Genomic DNA, 16,266 nt, shown 5'->3' on the forward strand with positions numbered 1-16,266 from the left:
TCCTCTGAAGCTTTCTTTTTTACCCCATGACCTCATCCAGCCTTCTAGCCTCCAATTAGTCAGGTTTCTAAGTCTGAAACTCTTTAAACCATGCACAGCTGTGGTCAGGGGTACAGCAGGTTTCCCCGTGTATCCTAACTCCTCTTTGAATGAATGGACAAATGGAGGCCAAGAGAGAGCAAAAAACTCACACGAGGTCACAAGATCAAATGGCAGACAGTGTTTGAGTTCCTGACTCCAGACTCACAGCTCTTTCTGTCGAGCCTGATACCTGGTACCAAATGTCTATGATGCCACAGGGTTCTTGTGCATGGACAGCTTTTTGCATTACATTTTCTCTGGAAAGTCTTCAGACTATGTGCTGTCTTCGTCAGCACCTACATTAAAACTGGAACCTTCCAGAGAGGGTTAGCATGGCTCCTAAGCAAGGATGACATACAAATCGAAGAACTGTTCTAAAGTCAGAGAACAATTTTGGACTTTTTTGGCTCTGGACTATTTATACAGTACATTGTGTGCTTGGGAATACAATTGCTTTGTCAAACACAACAGGGAAGGCTGAGCCCTGGTAATAACAGAGAGCCCGGGGGACCACTTGCAACACGTTCTTTCATCCAGAGGAGCTATTGGCTCAGTGTACCACAGTGACCCATTTGCTGAAAGGATACCGATTCATAGTGTCCTTGAACAACCAGTGGTGAGATGGAGGCACATACATTTAATTAGCAAATATTATGTTCTCGATGCTACACTGCGCGGTACACTAGACAGAGCAGTCATACGCATTCAAACCCAGCTTCAACCAATGCCAAATGATGCACCTCGGGCAGGTGATCCAACCTCTCAGTCACATAGGGCTGTCTGAATGATGACGCTGATGCCATTTCTTACCTGTAAGAAATAAAGTGCGATGTATAAAGAATCAAGGGCAGAGCCCGGGACTGTTGCTTAGTGATGCTGAAAGTTAGTATGTAAATATAAATAAAAATATACAATCATGCAAAAACAGTGACACATTTTACCATAATGAAAAGACACACATCGACTATGACAGGACAGCTATGTAAAAGACATAAAAAAAAATTCAAGCCAAGCCAACAATGGATGAACTTGTGTTCAGTGTTCTCAGTATCCTGTTGCTAACCAACTGAGGTTAAGCAATTCGTCAGAGCATCCTTCATGAAGAGTTAGGAGGACCTGGAGGACTGTGATACCAGACAGAACAATTGGTTTTCAAGCCTTTTTTAAATTTTAATTTTTAAAGTACGTTTTTGGTCCCCACTATCACTTTTTACAGAGCATGCCATGGCATGCATGCAGAGGCAGAGAACAACTCTCAGGAGTCAGTTCTCTTCTACTCTGTTGGTCCTGAGGTTGGAACTCAGATTGTCAGGTATGGTGGCAAAAGCCTTTACCACTGAGCCATCTTGCAAGCCTAGGCCTTTTTCACCTCCTATTTCAGGATTTGCAGGCAACTTGTATGTAATTCACACCATTGGAAGGTTCTGTAGTCCCAACGAGACTTTGTGGAACAGTCGGGAAATGGTTTTCTTTTTGTTTATATATCTTGAGACTGGCTGACCTTGAATTCCTTATGTAGCTGAGGATGACCTTGAACTCAGTCCTCCTGCCTCTGACTCCCCAGTGCTGGGATAACAAGTGCATGCCACGATGCCCATCTTAGAGATGTGCACAATGCTTAAGAAGCATTGCCTCTGTTTTGTTCTGGTTTTGTTTTGAGACAGGGTTTCTCTCTGTAGCCCTGGCTGTCCTGAAACTCACTTTGTTGACTAGGCTGGTCTCAAAACTCAGAGATCCACATGCTTCTAGACACATTGTTTCTGATGATTGGAATGCATGTTTATGGGCACAAGTTTTTAACATCTGTGAGGGACTGAACTAAACTTCACTGTCTGAAGAACAGGACAGGCTACATAAATTGTGCCCACCCATATAACAGAATATATGCAACCTGTGGTTAGAGAATAATATTAATGACCTAGAAGAATATTCATGATGTTATCCTTTATAAAACCCACCAAAATGTCCTGTGATATTTATCTTAATACTAACAACAGCCATCTTGGATAGGGATGTTACAGAAGAGTATTACCTTTGTTGAATTTTTTTCTTCATTTCATAACTTTTCTGTAAGAAGCACACCATGAATTTTAAAAGGAAAAACAACTTGTTAAAAACTACAAGTCTGGTCCCTATCAAGCAGTGTGAGAAAGGCCCTAAGTTCCTATTGTCCATCAGAGGACAAGGTGCCAACCATGCGCAGTGGGTTCTGTTGTAAACGCCTGCCTTGAGAAAAATGTGGCCTTGAGCTGCTCAGCCTTGCAGCCTACCTGGCAACTTTTGAGACGGAATCAACTACCCTCTTGCTTGCCACCCCTTCCCCAGAGCCTGATCCAGCCCTTGCTTAACCTAGTAGATGGGCCTACCTCCCACCCCCACACCTTCCCTGCACAATCACTTTAGCCATTTTCCAAGTCCCCTTCCGAGTTCTCTGGGTACTTCTTATTCCTTGCCTCCTTTTGCCAGCATCCCGTTTAAAGTTTGCTCCCTTTACCCCCATTTTGTGTTCTCCCTGGTTGGTCTGGATGCCTTCCCAGTTTAGTGAGTTTGCCTTCTTCAGCTCCTGCTCTGTTTTATTTATTGTCGAATATTTCCAATGCTCTGAATCAAGGCAAATAAGAAGATTTTATTGTTAAAAAAATGTAAACAGTCTACAGGTTCCTATATCCAGGCGGTGTGGCCTCAGATGGTTTTCTTCTGCTGCTCTTCTGTAACGGGCTTGGAAGGAGTCCTGTCTCACTGCCTGGCTGATGCAACAGCTTCTACCTTTGTGCACAGGTGGCCGCTCTTGTGATTCTCACAGTATGGAACTCAATATGTTATTGTTACCCAATATACATCCAGTTACACATCAAGATCAATATCTTGAAATAGAAGAAATGAATGGGTTGGAATGGCTCATCATCAATTCTGCCATTTGTAAGGTAAGGTAAGTCTGAGGCTCCATATTGGTAGTGTGAATGTGATTTATAAAATCTCAGATGATGTGTATCAACTGGGAGTGTTTTGGGTACAAGATGGGTGGCTAGGCAGAGGGAGACTATATTATGGTTCTACCTACTAGCAAGTGTACATCTTCCCAGACCTTATTTCTCCTTGGCTCCCCAAGGCATAGTGGTTACCATAGCAGCCAGGTGCTGATGATGCCTCCAGGGGGCAACAAGGTAAAATTGAGCCAGCTCTCAAGTCCTTACTTTGCCATGCTGTTACAGGCCAAGGTGAGATGGTCTGAAGTCTAGCCTTTTGTCAGGCCCCAAAGCTGTCTTGGATCATTTAGACTCATAAACCTTGCTTCTGTTGACTGCAATCAGGGCTCTGGAATACCCTTCTAGAGACTCTCCTCCCCAGGTTGTATCTCCTGGCACTCTGCCTGGTTGCCTTGGAGACAGGTTCCACTGCGGACAAAGGAGGGAGCTGAGTCCTGCTTCCTCCTGGTCCTGCCGATGAGGATTTTTAGACCGTGGAGACTGCGCTGCCCTGCCCTGCACCTATCCTCTTTTCCCACGTTCTCTATAAAGTGTAGTTTGCCTTCCTTTCCCACTGACGAAGACATGTGTAAGAGTGTGACCACAGGTGAGTGGAAGAAGGTCTTCTATGAGAAGATGGAGGAGGTGAAGCCAGCGGACAGCTGGGACTTCATCATAGACCCCAACCTCAAGCACAATGTGTTGGCCCCTGGCTGGAAGCAGTACCTGGAACTTCATGCCTCAGGCAGGTGAGTAGCCCATAACTAAGGAGCCTGCAAGCAGCCTCTGGAAACCTACCTAGCTCTGGGGCATCGTCTAAGGAGAGAGGACACACAGAACCCATGCTTGCTTAAGTCTCACTGTTAGGCTGGTGTAAACTAGACGACAGGTAGTCCCTCAAAGGGAGCCGGAGCACTGAGTTTGAGTCTAGGTTTTCTGCTGATCGCAGATCTTCTCTGCTTGTGGCTTCTGCACTTGGCAAATAAAGAGGTAGGTTATATTTATTAGTTTCTGACTCTGACAACGTACACATTTTTAGATTTTAACAATGTCTTTAAAAGTAGCTGTGAACTGAAAGAAAAGAGGCTTAGGCTCCCCAGGGGTCAGGGGTCTGTGATCTTGTATTAGGAAAGTTCAGGTTACATCTGGTCATTTCAGCTCCATCTGGTTTAAAACAGTGAACACAGGAATTATGCTAGAAGCTGACTCTGCTGTTGGTCCCATGATGCTTGACCAATCCGCTCTCCTCTTTGCGCTATGCTTTCCCTTGCTGAATGAAGGGCTAGCCTAGAGCTTCACCTTGTGCTCCAAGGATGAATGACAGTGAGATCATCTAGAATTTATTATAGCTGCTGACCATTGGGTCCTTTCCAGATTCACCTAAGTACCCAAATTTTAGAAGGCAAAGATACCTGAGCATAGGTACGTTCTAGTCCTTGGGTCCAGTGGATGGGTCTATGCTAAGACTTCACTCTGGGGACTTGAGTGATGGCAGAAAGGTACAGTGCAGGTGTCTGGTTCAGAAGTGAAGTCCTCCCTGCTTAGCTTGGCTCTTTCTCAAGTCATCTCAGCCAGCATTCCTGGATGTTGATTCCGACTCTCACTAGCTATGAGAAGGCTCTTTTGCTGTGTCTTGAACCAAAATGAATGATAGTGATTTCTGTGGCCCCTCCAGTTCTGACATTTTTAAATCCAAGTGTGGCCCGAGTGCAGGAAATAGCTGTTAAAGATCTGAATAAACCTAAAGGCTAAAATGAAAGTGTGTGTGTGTGTGTGTGTGTGTGTGTGTGTGTGTGTGTGGTGGGGGGCCGCCTGGATCAGACATTAGGAGGGTGCTGCTTCCCGGAGGAAGCATGGAGTAGACTGGGAGGGTTTTGTGGCTAACTCAGACTTGGTTGCTGACTTGTGATCCCCTGCTAGCCTCAGTCAGCGGGAGATTCTGGCCCCTTGGAGAAGGAGGAGCATGTTGGGCTTACACTGCCTCTACTTCCAGGACGAGGGAATGCATTCGCTCTGGGCCTGTGGTAGCCTGTTCGATGTCGACAGATAGGCTTGTGTATCTCTTAGCCTGCAAAATTCAGATTTGCTATCGGACTTCCACATGGTGCGGGCAGAGGTCTCATTTAATGGACCCAGAGCATTTTATAGATGAAGAATAAGTTCATCAGAGTTGGGATGAGGGACAAAGCCTGAAGGAGCCAGGCTGAAGGGAGACACGCACTCTGGAAAGCAACCAGGGAGCAGACCATTACTAGATGCCCGGTGGCAAGTCTGGGAGACTGCGCTTCTCCCTTGAGCACTCACACAGAACAAGAAGCATGGTGTCCTGGGGAGACTAATGGACCTGGGGGAGTGTCAGCACACCGCCCTACCTTCGGGCTCTGCTTCTGCCAGCCTCCACATTTCCTCACCCTTTCCTGGCCTGTTTCCTCCCTTCACATGGCCCTCTCTTCTTTCTCTTTCCATCACTGGTAGGTTCCACTGTTCATGGTGCTGGCACACCTGGCAGTCGCCTCATGTGGTCATCCTCTTCCACATGTACCTGGACAAGGCTCAGCGTGCTGGTTCGGTGCGCATGCGCGTGTTCAAACAGCTTTGCTACGAGTGCGGCACAGCGAGGCTGGATGAGTCCAGCATGCTGGAGGAGAACATCGAAAGCCTGGTGGACAACCTCATCACCAGTTTGCGAGAGCAGTGCTACGGAGAGCGCGGTGGCCACTACCGCATCCATGTGGCCAGCCGGCAGGACAACCGGCGACACCGCGGAGAGTTCTGCGAGGCCTGCCAGGAGGGCATCGTGCACTGGAAGCCCAGCGAGAAGCTGCTGGAGGAGGAGGCGACCACCTACACCTTCTCCCGTGCTCCCAGTCCCACCAAGCCGCAGGCTGAAGCAGGCTCAGGCTGCAACTTCTGCTCCATTCCCTGGTGCTTATTTTGGGCCACGGTCCTGCTCCTCATCATCTACCTGCAATTCTCCTTCCGTAGTTCTGTCTAAGATTCCCGTGTGGCTTGGGGTGGGGAGTCAGTTGGTGGGAAGGGGTGAGGTGAGACCTGGCTTGGGAACGGGTCACATTCTAATGTGATGCAGTTATTGATTCAGTGGTAACCCCGAATAATGTTTCTGTAAAATTAAGGGTTTGGGCTGGACGGTTGATTTCTCAAAAGAAATCCAGGATTCCAAAGTCCTTCTAGGTACCTCAGGGATGTTTGATTTGGGAAGTAGACAATTAGTGAGTTGCTTTCTCCTAACTTAATATCCACCCTCCTCCCCTAACTTCTGCCTTCTCTCTTGCGGCAATCAGAAGAGAACTACTTTCCATGGCGTTTTATGTAGGGCTTTTTGTATATACACATATACAATATGTGTGTGTGTGTACATATATACATACATGTGTATATATATATAAGCTTACATATACATATATGTATTTGTATATACACACATATATGTATATATATGCTTAACTGACTGAAAAAGAAAACAAGCTTGGAAATTATAGGATTAGGTTATCTTAAAAGATCTTAAAGCCAAGGAGCTTGACTTTGCTCTCTTGGTATTCTCACCCAGTCCTCATTTTTAACCACAGCATCTAGCTGTAGCTTTTTAAAGAATCTCTTTGCCTTCAATATGAGCCTGCCTTGGGCACACACAAAAGTTTCCCCTAAAGGTAGAGAGGTGGGACCTCTGGGCTGCTGGCTCCACTGCACTGTGCAGGTGTTCACCAGACCTGAAGCTTCTGGCATCTTGTCCTTCAGGTGGATCCCAAGGTCTGCCTCAGAGGAGTGACAGTTGGGGTAGAGTCCCAGGGTGAGGCATCACACTCGCACCCAGTGCTTGTGAAGTGGCACAATTGAGAGAGGTTTGGAAGGTAAAAGCCACACGGACTGATTCCCCACCATAGTGGAGAGTTTTCAGGGTTCAGACTGTCAGGTTGCTGATGTCGAGAACAGGCAAGCAGGGGCCTGGTCGCCTATGATTTTGCTGAAAAGGTAGTCGACTGGTTTCCCACATTGACTTTCTTGCCAAAAAGGCTTTCTACCTGGATCACAGTGATGGGACCTCTTAGCAATAAAGGGTGCATTAAATATACAAATAACTTGTTGGTAGAGGTTACCCAGTCTATAGAAAGTCACAATGTCTAAAACACTTACATAAAGGTGGGATACATAAAGACCTTCAGGGTGTCATTAGTGCACCTTTGAGATTCCCCACATGGTCCTTGATGTCCACCGGGCCCTTAATGTACCCTTTCAGTGTCCTGTCTTCTCTCTTACTGAGACTCTGTCCAGCTACTGCTCTGGGCCAAGAAGATCAGCACAAGGTGTCACCATGACCCTTGCCCTGACAGGTGTCACCATGACCCTTGCCCTGACAGGTGTCACCATGACCCTTGCCCTGACAGACAGGTGTCACCATGACCCTTGCCCTGACAGTAGCAACCGGCTGTGACCTCTTCCTTCACAGTATTAAGTTCTTTAGTCAGCCACACATCCTGGGCCCCACTCTCTAGTAAGTTCTGCTCTGGGTCAATACAGTAGGCACCTTGAGCCAGGTTCAGTCCGTCAGTCATCTGCTCACTTCAGGACTTCTCAGCCCTGGCCGCGTTTTAGGGGATCCCTGGGGAACTTGGAAAGCAATAGTAGTGACCTAAACGTCTGAGTTAGGACAAACCTCTGCTCCTGGTATAACACCTCTAAGAAAGGGGGAGCTTGGCAATCTCCCCTGATGAACCTCCCCTGGCTTTTCCAGAACTCAAGGGCTCGTTTTCCCTCCTCAGTTGCCTTACCTCTCACCCTGTGCCCTGGGAATACAATCCTCCCCATCCTTTCCCACCATGGAGATCTGTCTCTACCCTGCTCTCTGGTCTCCATTTACTGAGTCTTTCTTGCCTTGCTAGAATACCTACCCATCAGACCCACTGTAATCTCTTAGTTTTGGATGTATTCCCCATTAGAATGTAAATTCCAGCCAGCACAGACTCCCTGTATTGTATTTACCCCTATTGAGCACAGAACAAGAGCTCAGTAAGATTTTGTTGAATGACTAAGTAAATTGATAGCTAGGCTATCCCCAGCCAGATCTTTGCTTCTGTGTACTCTTTGTTCATAATAATATGTATAGTCCCCTTTTCATAGCACCACCTATTTTTCCTAGATCTTGTACCCATAAACCCCAAATAAAACATTTAAACCAAAGCATTTAAAGAGGATAGAATTGGTTTGTTTAAGATGGTGACATGGATTTAGACAAGGGATGCTGAGCTCTCTAGGCCCTGGAAGCTATAGGTTCTATTGGAACTCTGGACTGATTGCCCTCAGACTTTCAGCTGCTCATTTGGTCTCTACCTCAGGTGCCCTTTCTTGGGGGTTAAAACATCTCTAGTTCTTACCTGGTCCCACCCTGGACTTATCCACATGAAGCCTAGTTCTTCACATATCCCAGTGCTGGGCTACCCAGCCTGTTTCCAAGCACCCTGGATAACAGAGAGATCATCATTGGTCAAGGCAGCTTACATCGTCTTTGGCTAGCTCTGCCTGGTAAAGAAGCCCACTCCTTTTGAGCCTCCTCCAAAGGATTTGTTTTGCAGTCACCAGTTCACAGGTGGAAGGGCACAGGGAAGCCTTCTTCCATTTCCTAACCTGGGTTTTCTCAGCACTGCAGCTAGGGCATCCTTTTAATCCGAGTCAGGCTCTGCCATCCCTCTGCTCTCCTTCCCACTCAGTAAAAGCCAGAAATAGTATGGCTCGAATGGTCTTATAACCCCTTTTAGTACTCTTCCTTCCAAGGTTACACTGACTTCCGTGCTGTTCTTCATACAGGCTGGAAATCCCCTTCCCTAGGGCCTGTTCTCCGTTCCTCTGCTAGGAATATTCTCCAGAAAAGCACCTGGCTAACTCTCTGACCTCTCTCAGGAGTTTTGTGAGTGTCACCCTTAGTTAGGACTCCTTTGATATGGCATTTTATGACACAACCTGCATCTGCACCTCACACTCCATTCATGATCTATTTGCCTGTACTTTTTGTTTTTTGAAGAATTATTTATTTACTTTATATATATGAGTACACTGTAACTGTCTTCAGACACACCAGAAGAGGGCATCAGATCCTATTACAGATGGTTGTGAGCCACCATGTGGTTGCTGGGAATTGAACTCAGAACCTCTGGAAGAGCAGTCAGTGCTCTTAACCGCTGAGCCATCTCTCCAGACCATATTTGCCTGTACTTTTGTCTGGACCCCCCCAGAACTCTGAAGCTAAGACAGGAACTTATCTGTTGGTGCTTTATAAGGAATATGGCCCAAGGAAGCAGAGCTTAGGAAGAACAGGAGGGGGAAGCAAGTTTCTTAGTTTGCTTCTTACAAAGCACCATGTGATAAACACTATGGCCAAAAGCAAACTGGAGAGGAAAACATTTATTTCACCTTACAATTCCAGAGGATCACCAAGGGAAATCGGGGCAGGAACTCAAGCAGGGCAGGAACCTGGAGGCAGGAGTTGAAGCTGCACCCACAGAGGAGTGCTGCTTATTGGCTTGCTCAGTCTACTGTCTTATACAACCCAGAACCACATGCCCAGGTTGACACCACCCTCAGTGGGCTAAGCCCTCTCACATAATCATTAATCAAGAAAATGCCTCACGGGCTTGTCTACAGGTGATCGGATGGGGGAATTTTCTCAATCGAGGTTCCTCTTCCCAGAAAACTCTAGCTTGTGTCAAACTGACAAATAACCAGTATAGGAGATTAGGGGGGAAAGACAATAGAAGGGGCTGCTATTAAATTAGTAGCCTAAATTGATGTCTGTTTGATCAGTCTCTCGATCAGTTGCCTCCTGTAATTGTGACCAAAATACCTCAGAGTGCAATGTCAGGGTGGACAGATTTGTTTTACCTCAGAGCTTTGAGGCTGTCACTCTGTGGTGCTTGCCTCCATATGCTTGGACAGAATGTCATGGGGGCAGAAGGAGCTTCCTCATGATGGAAACAAACAGAATATAACAAAAAAGGGCTACACCCTTTCATGAGCCTACCCACCCCCCCATCCACCGGTGACCGACTCATTCCAGCAGGCCCCACTCCTGAAAGTTTCCAGATCTTTCCAATTGGCTTCACCAAGTAGATATCAGGTGCTTCCCATGTGAGCCTGTGGAGACAGTTCATCTTCAAGTCGGCATTCCAACCCTCGACCCCTAAAGGTTCATGTCCATCTCACAACGAAAATTGTGTTTTATTTAATTCTAACATTAGGAATGCACATCATCTTTTTTTTTCCTGCACAAAAATTCCAAAGGCTCAATTCCACAGCATATGGTCAGGCTAGACACATCTATGGTCTCGGTTCCTCAGCTAGCTTTTCCGTTAGTTACATTCTGGACACCATGATCAAAATACCTCAGAGAAAAGAATAACGGAAAAACTACTTGTTTTGCCTTTGAATTTAAGGGGAACCAGCCCACAGTCTCTCAGCCCTATGCAACTGGGGACTACAGTACAGCTATGGGTCCAGGTAACTAGGGAGAGACGCTCCCACCTAAGGAAGACAGGAAACACAGAGTGAGACAAGACGATACAAGGACACCTTAAGGACCATCGTTACTAACCAGCTTGCTCTGGTTAGATCCTATCTCCCGTTGTTTCTGAAACATTCCCAAATAGCGCCACTAGCTGCGAGTCAAGCAGTTGACACATTTGCTGTTGACAGGCATTTTATATTAAGCCACAGCAGCTCCACAGAGGCTCTTGTAAAGCCAGTGGGTAGGCAACTCAGCATTATTTGAAGCAAAGGTGACCAGGCGTTTCTACTAGCTCTGATCTCTTTGGCTGAGCAGTACTCCGTGGAGAGTTAGTTCACTCTAGGCTATGGCATCCTGAGACAATAGGTGCTGAAGAGATCTTCAAACAAGGCTTGTGTTCTTTCTCTGACTTTGAGGTAAAAATTCTCGTTTCTGAAATTTTTTTAAAAAGTCCCAATCATGTCACACCTCTTTATGGATTGGGTCCAGCTAGCACTCTGACTTGTGTTTTTAGGGGTAATTTGTCCCATATGGAATATGGCGCTAATGATATTAAGGAGGTTTGTATCTTTGTCTCTCAACTGAGGAACACGAGGACAGACAGAAAGTGATTGGTATTTCAGTAACATTTAGATGGATTAAAAAACTTGAAAACAAGAGTTTATTTATTCCAGTAGTGGCCTCCCAGCGTGACTTTAAGAGTTCCTTTATTCACACACCCAGCACTGTGACTGTGTGTGAGTGTGTGTGTGTGTATGTGTGTATGCACAAACTTTCTAAATATATTCCTCTTTATCCTTTGATCAGCTGCTCTGTGCATTCCGACTAAAAGACTCTGACAAGGGCACCGGGCGTATCCCCCGTGGAATGCTACGTGACATCTCTGAGAATAGGATATAGCAAGGAGCTTTTGATGGGACAGAGTTTCAGTTTGGGATCATTAAAAAAGTTCTAGGGAAAGATAGTGACAGGGATTAAACAGGAAAGTCAATGTACTCACCACCGCTAAATGGTACAACTGAAAGTAGTCAGAATGGTAGACTTCACAGACTTCCAGAAAGGAAAATGAATTAGCAATCCATTTGAATATGTTGGCTCTGAAAGTGTATGTGAAACTGTCAAATGGAGATGACACCCAAGAAATGTCAGTGTAAGAGTTGTACAGGCCTCAAGTCAACGAAAGTCTCAGAAGAGGTGAGATGATCCAGGAGGTGTGGGGAAATGAGAAGGGGGTAAGTATAAGGGGAATTTTCTTGATTAATGATCATATGGGAGGGCCCAGCCCAGTGCCAGGGGGTTCTGAATTATATAAGAAAGCACATTGCGTGAGCCATGGAGTGCAAGCCAGGAAGGAATGTCCCTCCATGGTGTCTCTGCTTCAGTTCCTGCTTGAGGTCTTTTCCTCAATCCCCTCAGTAATGAAATGTGACCTGGGATGTGTAAGCCAAATAAATCTCTAAGTTGCTGTTGGTCACGGTGCTTACCGCAGCCATAGAAAGAAAACTAGGACAGACCTCCATATATGTACAGTGACGTGTGCATGTGCCTTCACACACATTCATACGCACTGAATAAATAACAAACAACGAAATAATACATAAATAAAGTGATGAAATCAACATTTAGAAAAATAACTCTACCAGTCTTTGCAGACTACATTTAGGGAAGTAAACATTCAGAAAGTCATGTCTATGAGAGTTGTAAGACTCATTAGAGACGCAATCACTTTATTAACCAGACAACCAAATGTCATCCGGCTGTAGAAGTCTCTTATTTCTAAATATGTGAAGAGATGCAGAGCAAGGAGATTGTGTCTTTTTCCTGGAGAGACACACAGACAAACATCTATTCAGCCCAGAGATGGCACTGAGAGCAGACTGAAGGAACATAGCCACCGAAGGCTAGCTCAGTGAAGAACTGAGTTTACTGGGGAATCCTTACGAAGTGGGAAGGGCAGCTGCAGCTCTGAGAAGCCTGCTGCCCCATGAGGACGAGGACTCACAAATGCAGCCACCTTAGCACCACTTGGAGGCCCATTGGCAGGAGGGGACAAGCCATCTCTGCAGCAATTATTACTGCTCACCAACTTGATGAGGAGCCTTGTGCATCTTGGCAGTTTAAAAAATTTCCTGAAATTTGAAAGGTTTAGTCTACTTCTCAAACTTGTAATTTTCGTTTCTTTCGTGAGTTTCATGGCTCTCAACTCCTAGAGAAAATGTTGGAGTTAGGACAAAACTACTATACAACAGAGTCCAGCCCTTACCTACGGCTTTAGTCTGGAACTTTTCTAGGACTCTTCCCACCATAGGAGATGCTTCTGATTTTCTTATTCAGCCCTCATCTGTCTCCCCTATTGTCCCCTGTACTTGTGACAGATAAGGAATTTCAGACTTGCTTGTGGAATGTTTGTCTCTGCAGAACTCTCCAGGGTGGCTCCACATGCCACATACAACATTATGAACTTGTTAGATGTACTCAAAGTATGATAAATAAAATCCTCAAGGGACATTCCAGAAACATGGCCCTTCTCTCACTGGAGTGTTGGAGCACACTGATTCTGGTGCTCACACCAAGAGGAGACCTACAGGCACCACAGGCAGCTCTAGAGGGATCCTTAATGCTGGGTCAGCAAGACCTAATACTTTGATTGCATACCAAAACCCACTGGGGGACAGGGCACTAGCCGTCTGGAGAACGCCCCTAAGTCTTGAGATCCAAGAAATCTAACAGAAAGAAAATTAAAGCACCTGTAAAATAAATTAAAGATACAGGACTTGTATTATATAGATGAAGACCCAGAGTATAGACTGATTAACAGTCTGACCAGCACAGTGCACCAAGGGTTCATAGGAGGTTAGGAAACACCTGACTGGGAATCACTTGAGGCTAATCCTGCCTCTTACCAGCCAGTGCCTGAGTGCTTTGAGTCTCACCCTTCCTTCCATCAAATGGGGATAACGTTATATCATTCAGTATTGCTCGGGACATGCCTGTCACATGTCACATGGCTTACTAAATGCTCATGCTTTTTCTCCCTTCAATTAAACTCCTCTCTTTTGAGCCTTGACATTATTTCTGCCATGTGACTTCAGACAAATGCTTTTGGTCAATGCTTATGGGAAAAGAGAGCAACAGGGATCCATGCCCAAGCCTGGGGTTTGAACTGGCTTGTTTTTGTGCATCCACAGAGGCTTCTTTCCTTGTCTTTCTATAAATAAATTTCACAGCCATGACTTTGCCTTTCCAGAAGCATGGTGACTATACTTCATTCTTCAAAGATGGCTATTTTAAAAAATCTTAAACAGAAAACATCAGTGGTTTTCGGTCCCCATTCCTTCTGGCTAGAATATACCAGGAGGAATTTAATTCTTTTCCAAGTCTCATCTGTCTCTCTGTAGGACTCCCAACTAAGCATTTCCTCTGGAGTCATTTCTGGCATTGTCTATATCCTAGGACATGCAGGAAGGAGATAGAAGCTGATTCTTTTTGCGTGCAAAGCAGGTGAACGTGTGTTTGTGGTGCAGAAATCTCACTGGTTTGCAAGTTAGACAGACACCTTTGCTCTAGTTCTAGCTCATTGTTACCTGGGCTGCTGGCCTCAGCTGACCTGGGTTTTCTCTTGCATAAAGTTTCTGAGGCAGGCAGTAATTGAAGAATCCTACACATGGTGGCCTTGCTTCTGCTCTGTTCAACCATCTCTGTCCTTGGCCATTTCCAGGGGCATCTTGACCCCGATCTCTCCAATGGGCTATAGAACTGTTATCCCAGGATTTCCTTATGCCTTTGTCAGTTTGGAGTTTGCTCTTCTTACCGGATAAATCTTTAGCCTCTTCCTTCCCTTTATTCTTCTGAAGCAGACTCATCGACCCAATGTCTCTGCTTCTTCTAAAGATGCCTATTTTGAAAGGCACCTCCCTTGGAAGGCTTGGCCTTATGCAAAGACTTGGGTGATGATGATGAAGTTTTAGCTTGTGTTTCCTTCTCTTTTTTCTTTAGGACATTAAAAACAATTTAGAATTTTATACTTGAGTGCTGTGTTTATGACATTTCCACCCCACCCTCTCCTGTCCCCAACTCCTCCCATGTCTTCTCCACTCCCATTCAAATTCTCTCTCTCTTTTCCCATTACAGTCACACACACATGAATGTTTAAAGATAGCTTGATGAGTCCATTTAATGTGACTCATATGCACTTAGGACTGACTGCTTATGAATGGAAACCCTATTAGGGAGCTCACCCCTAGAGAAGACTGATTCTGCCTCTCTCAGCAGCCATTCAATTGGTGTGGCTCTTCATGTAGGGGGAGGACCTTGTGAGATTTCCTACATCTATGTTGTTTGTTTTAGTTAGGGTTTTATTGTTGTGAAGAGACATCATGACCATAGCAACTCTTATAAAGAAAAACATTGAATTGGGACTGGCCTACAATTTCAGAGGCTTAGTCCATTATCGTCATGGCTGGAAACACGGTGATGTGCAGGCAGACATAGTGCTGGAGAAGAAGCTGAGAGTTCTATATCTTGGTCCACAGGCAGCAAAAAGAAGACTGTGTGCCACACTGGGCATAGCTTGAGCATATGAGCCATAAAAGCCTGCTTCCACAGTGACACACTTCTTCCAACAAGGCCACATCCACTAATAGTGCCACTTCCTATGGCCAAATTTTAAACACACGAGTCTATGGGGACCACTTCTATTCAAATCACCACAGTTGCCATGCCTACTAGTGCAGGCCTTGTTTTGGCGACTATATTGCTGAGATTTCATGCTTGCAACTTCCCTGTCTTACATAGAAGATGCTATGTCTCACGCAGACATCCTGGTTCTCTGTATCTGACAATCTTTGTCTTGCCTCTCCTGCAATGGTCCCTGAACTAAGGTGAGGGATTGTGTTGCAGATATTTCAGCTGGGGCCGGGAAACCTGTGGTTGTTGTTCTCTGCAATTTGACTAGCTGTGGATATTTGGTATGGTCTCTGCTGAAAAAAGAAACTTCCTTAATGAGAGTTGAGAGTGGCACTTATCTGAAGGAATAAGTATTTAGAATGCAGTTAGAAAGCATAGTCGTTTAGGAAAGTGGCAGTTTTAACCAGGCAAGAGTGCCTGGTAAGCCTTTACTTTGTCCCCCCTACCCCCATGGATGTAGAAATATTCTGAGATGTAATATTATATTTTTTCTGTAGGATTTATTTACTTAACACATCCCTACTGAGTAAATATTTTAATGAGCTAGACATTGTTCTAGGCATGCAGTACATAACAGAGGACTACCAGACTAAGTAGCCCCTGTTGTTGCTAGTAGACTAATTAGATGATAAACAATATAAGATGTACAGCATATTAAATAGTTTCCTTTTTGAAAAATAATTAAAAGGATAATTAAGTATTATGAAAAGAAGGAGAAGAGGATGGAGCTACCAATTTAGGTTGGCTAGCTAGGGAGAGTCTCAGAAACAAAGAAACATTCAAAAGAAAAAAGATGGAGGGACGGAGAACAATGGCTTGTACCAAGGCCTTGAAACAGAGCAACCTCAAATGCTCATTGTGACTGGGTGATGAAAGAACCAGGAGCAGAGCTCTGAGTGTATAAATCACAGATCACAGCCCCGGGTCACTGCTGACATGACAGACAGGAAGCCCAGGGAGTTTAGCAATTGGTATGTGTGTTAGCTTTCTATTGTTGCGATTAAACGCCATGACCAAAGA

General features: G+C 45.3%; 1 protein-coding gene and 1 non-coding gene across 3 annotated transcripts; both read left to right on the forward strand.

The window, feature by feature from the left end:
- The first annotated feature begins 358 nt into the window (after positions 1-358).
- LOC117718368 (U6 spliceosomal RNA) lies at positions 359-465 on the forward strand. Its single transcript, XR_004608053.1, has one exon. It is a non-coding gene; the product is annotated as a U6 spliceosomal RNA (small nuclear RNA).
- Positions 466-3,272: 2,807 nt separating this feature from the next.
- Positions 3,273-8,243, forward strand: Rtp1 (receptor transporter protein 1). 2 transcript variants are annotated; one of them, XR_013113491.1, is made up of 3 exons: positions 3,273-3,796; positions 5,523-7,396; positions 7,455-8,243. XR_013113491.1 is itself a non-coding variant. In XM_034515759.2 (2 exons), the coding sequence occupies exons 1-2, from the start codon at positions 3,525-3,527 to the stop codon at positions 6,040-6,042; spliced, it is 792 nt and encodes a 263-aa protein (XP_034371650.1). In that variant the 5' UTR covers positions 3,273-3,524; the 3' UTR covers positions 6,043-8,243. The 2 variants fall into 2 exon arrangements, 1 of the variants encoding a protein (XP_034371650.1); XM_034515759.2 differs by having other exon boundaries at positions 5,523-8,243.
- The last annotated feature ends 8,023 nt before the right edge of the window (positions 8,244-16,266 follow it).

The sequence above is a fragment of the Arvicanthis niloticus genome, chromosome 12, assembly GCF_011762505.2.
Source record: "Arvicanthis niloticus isolate mArvNil1 chromosome 12, mArvNil1.pat.X, whole genome shotgun sequence".
NCBI lineage: Eukaryota > Metazoa > Chordata > Mammalia > Rodentia > Muridae > Arvicanthis > Arvicanthis niloticus.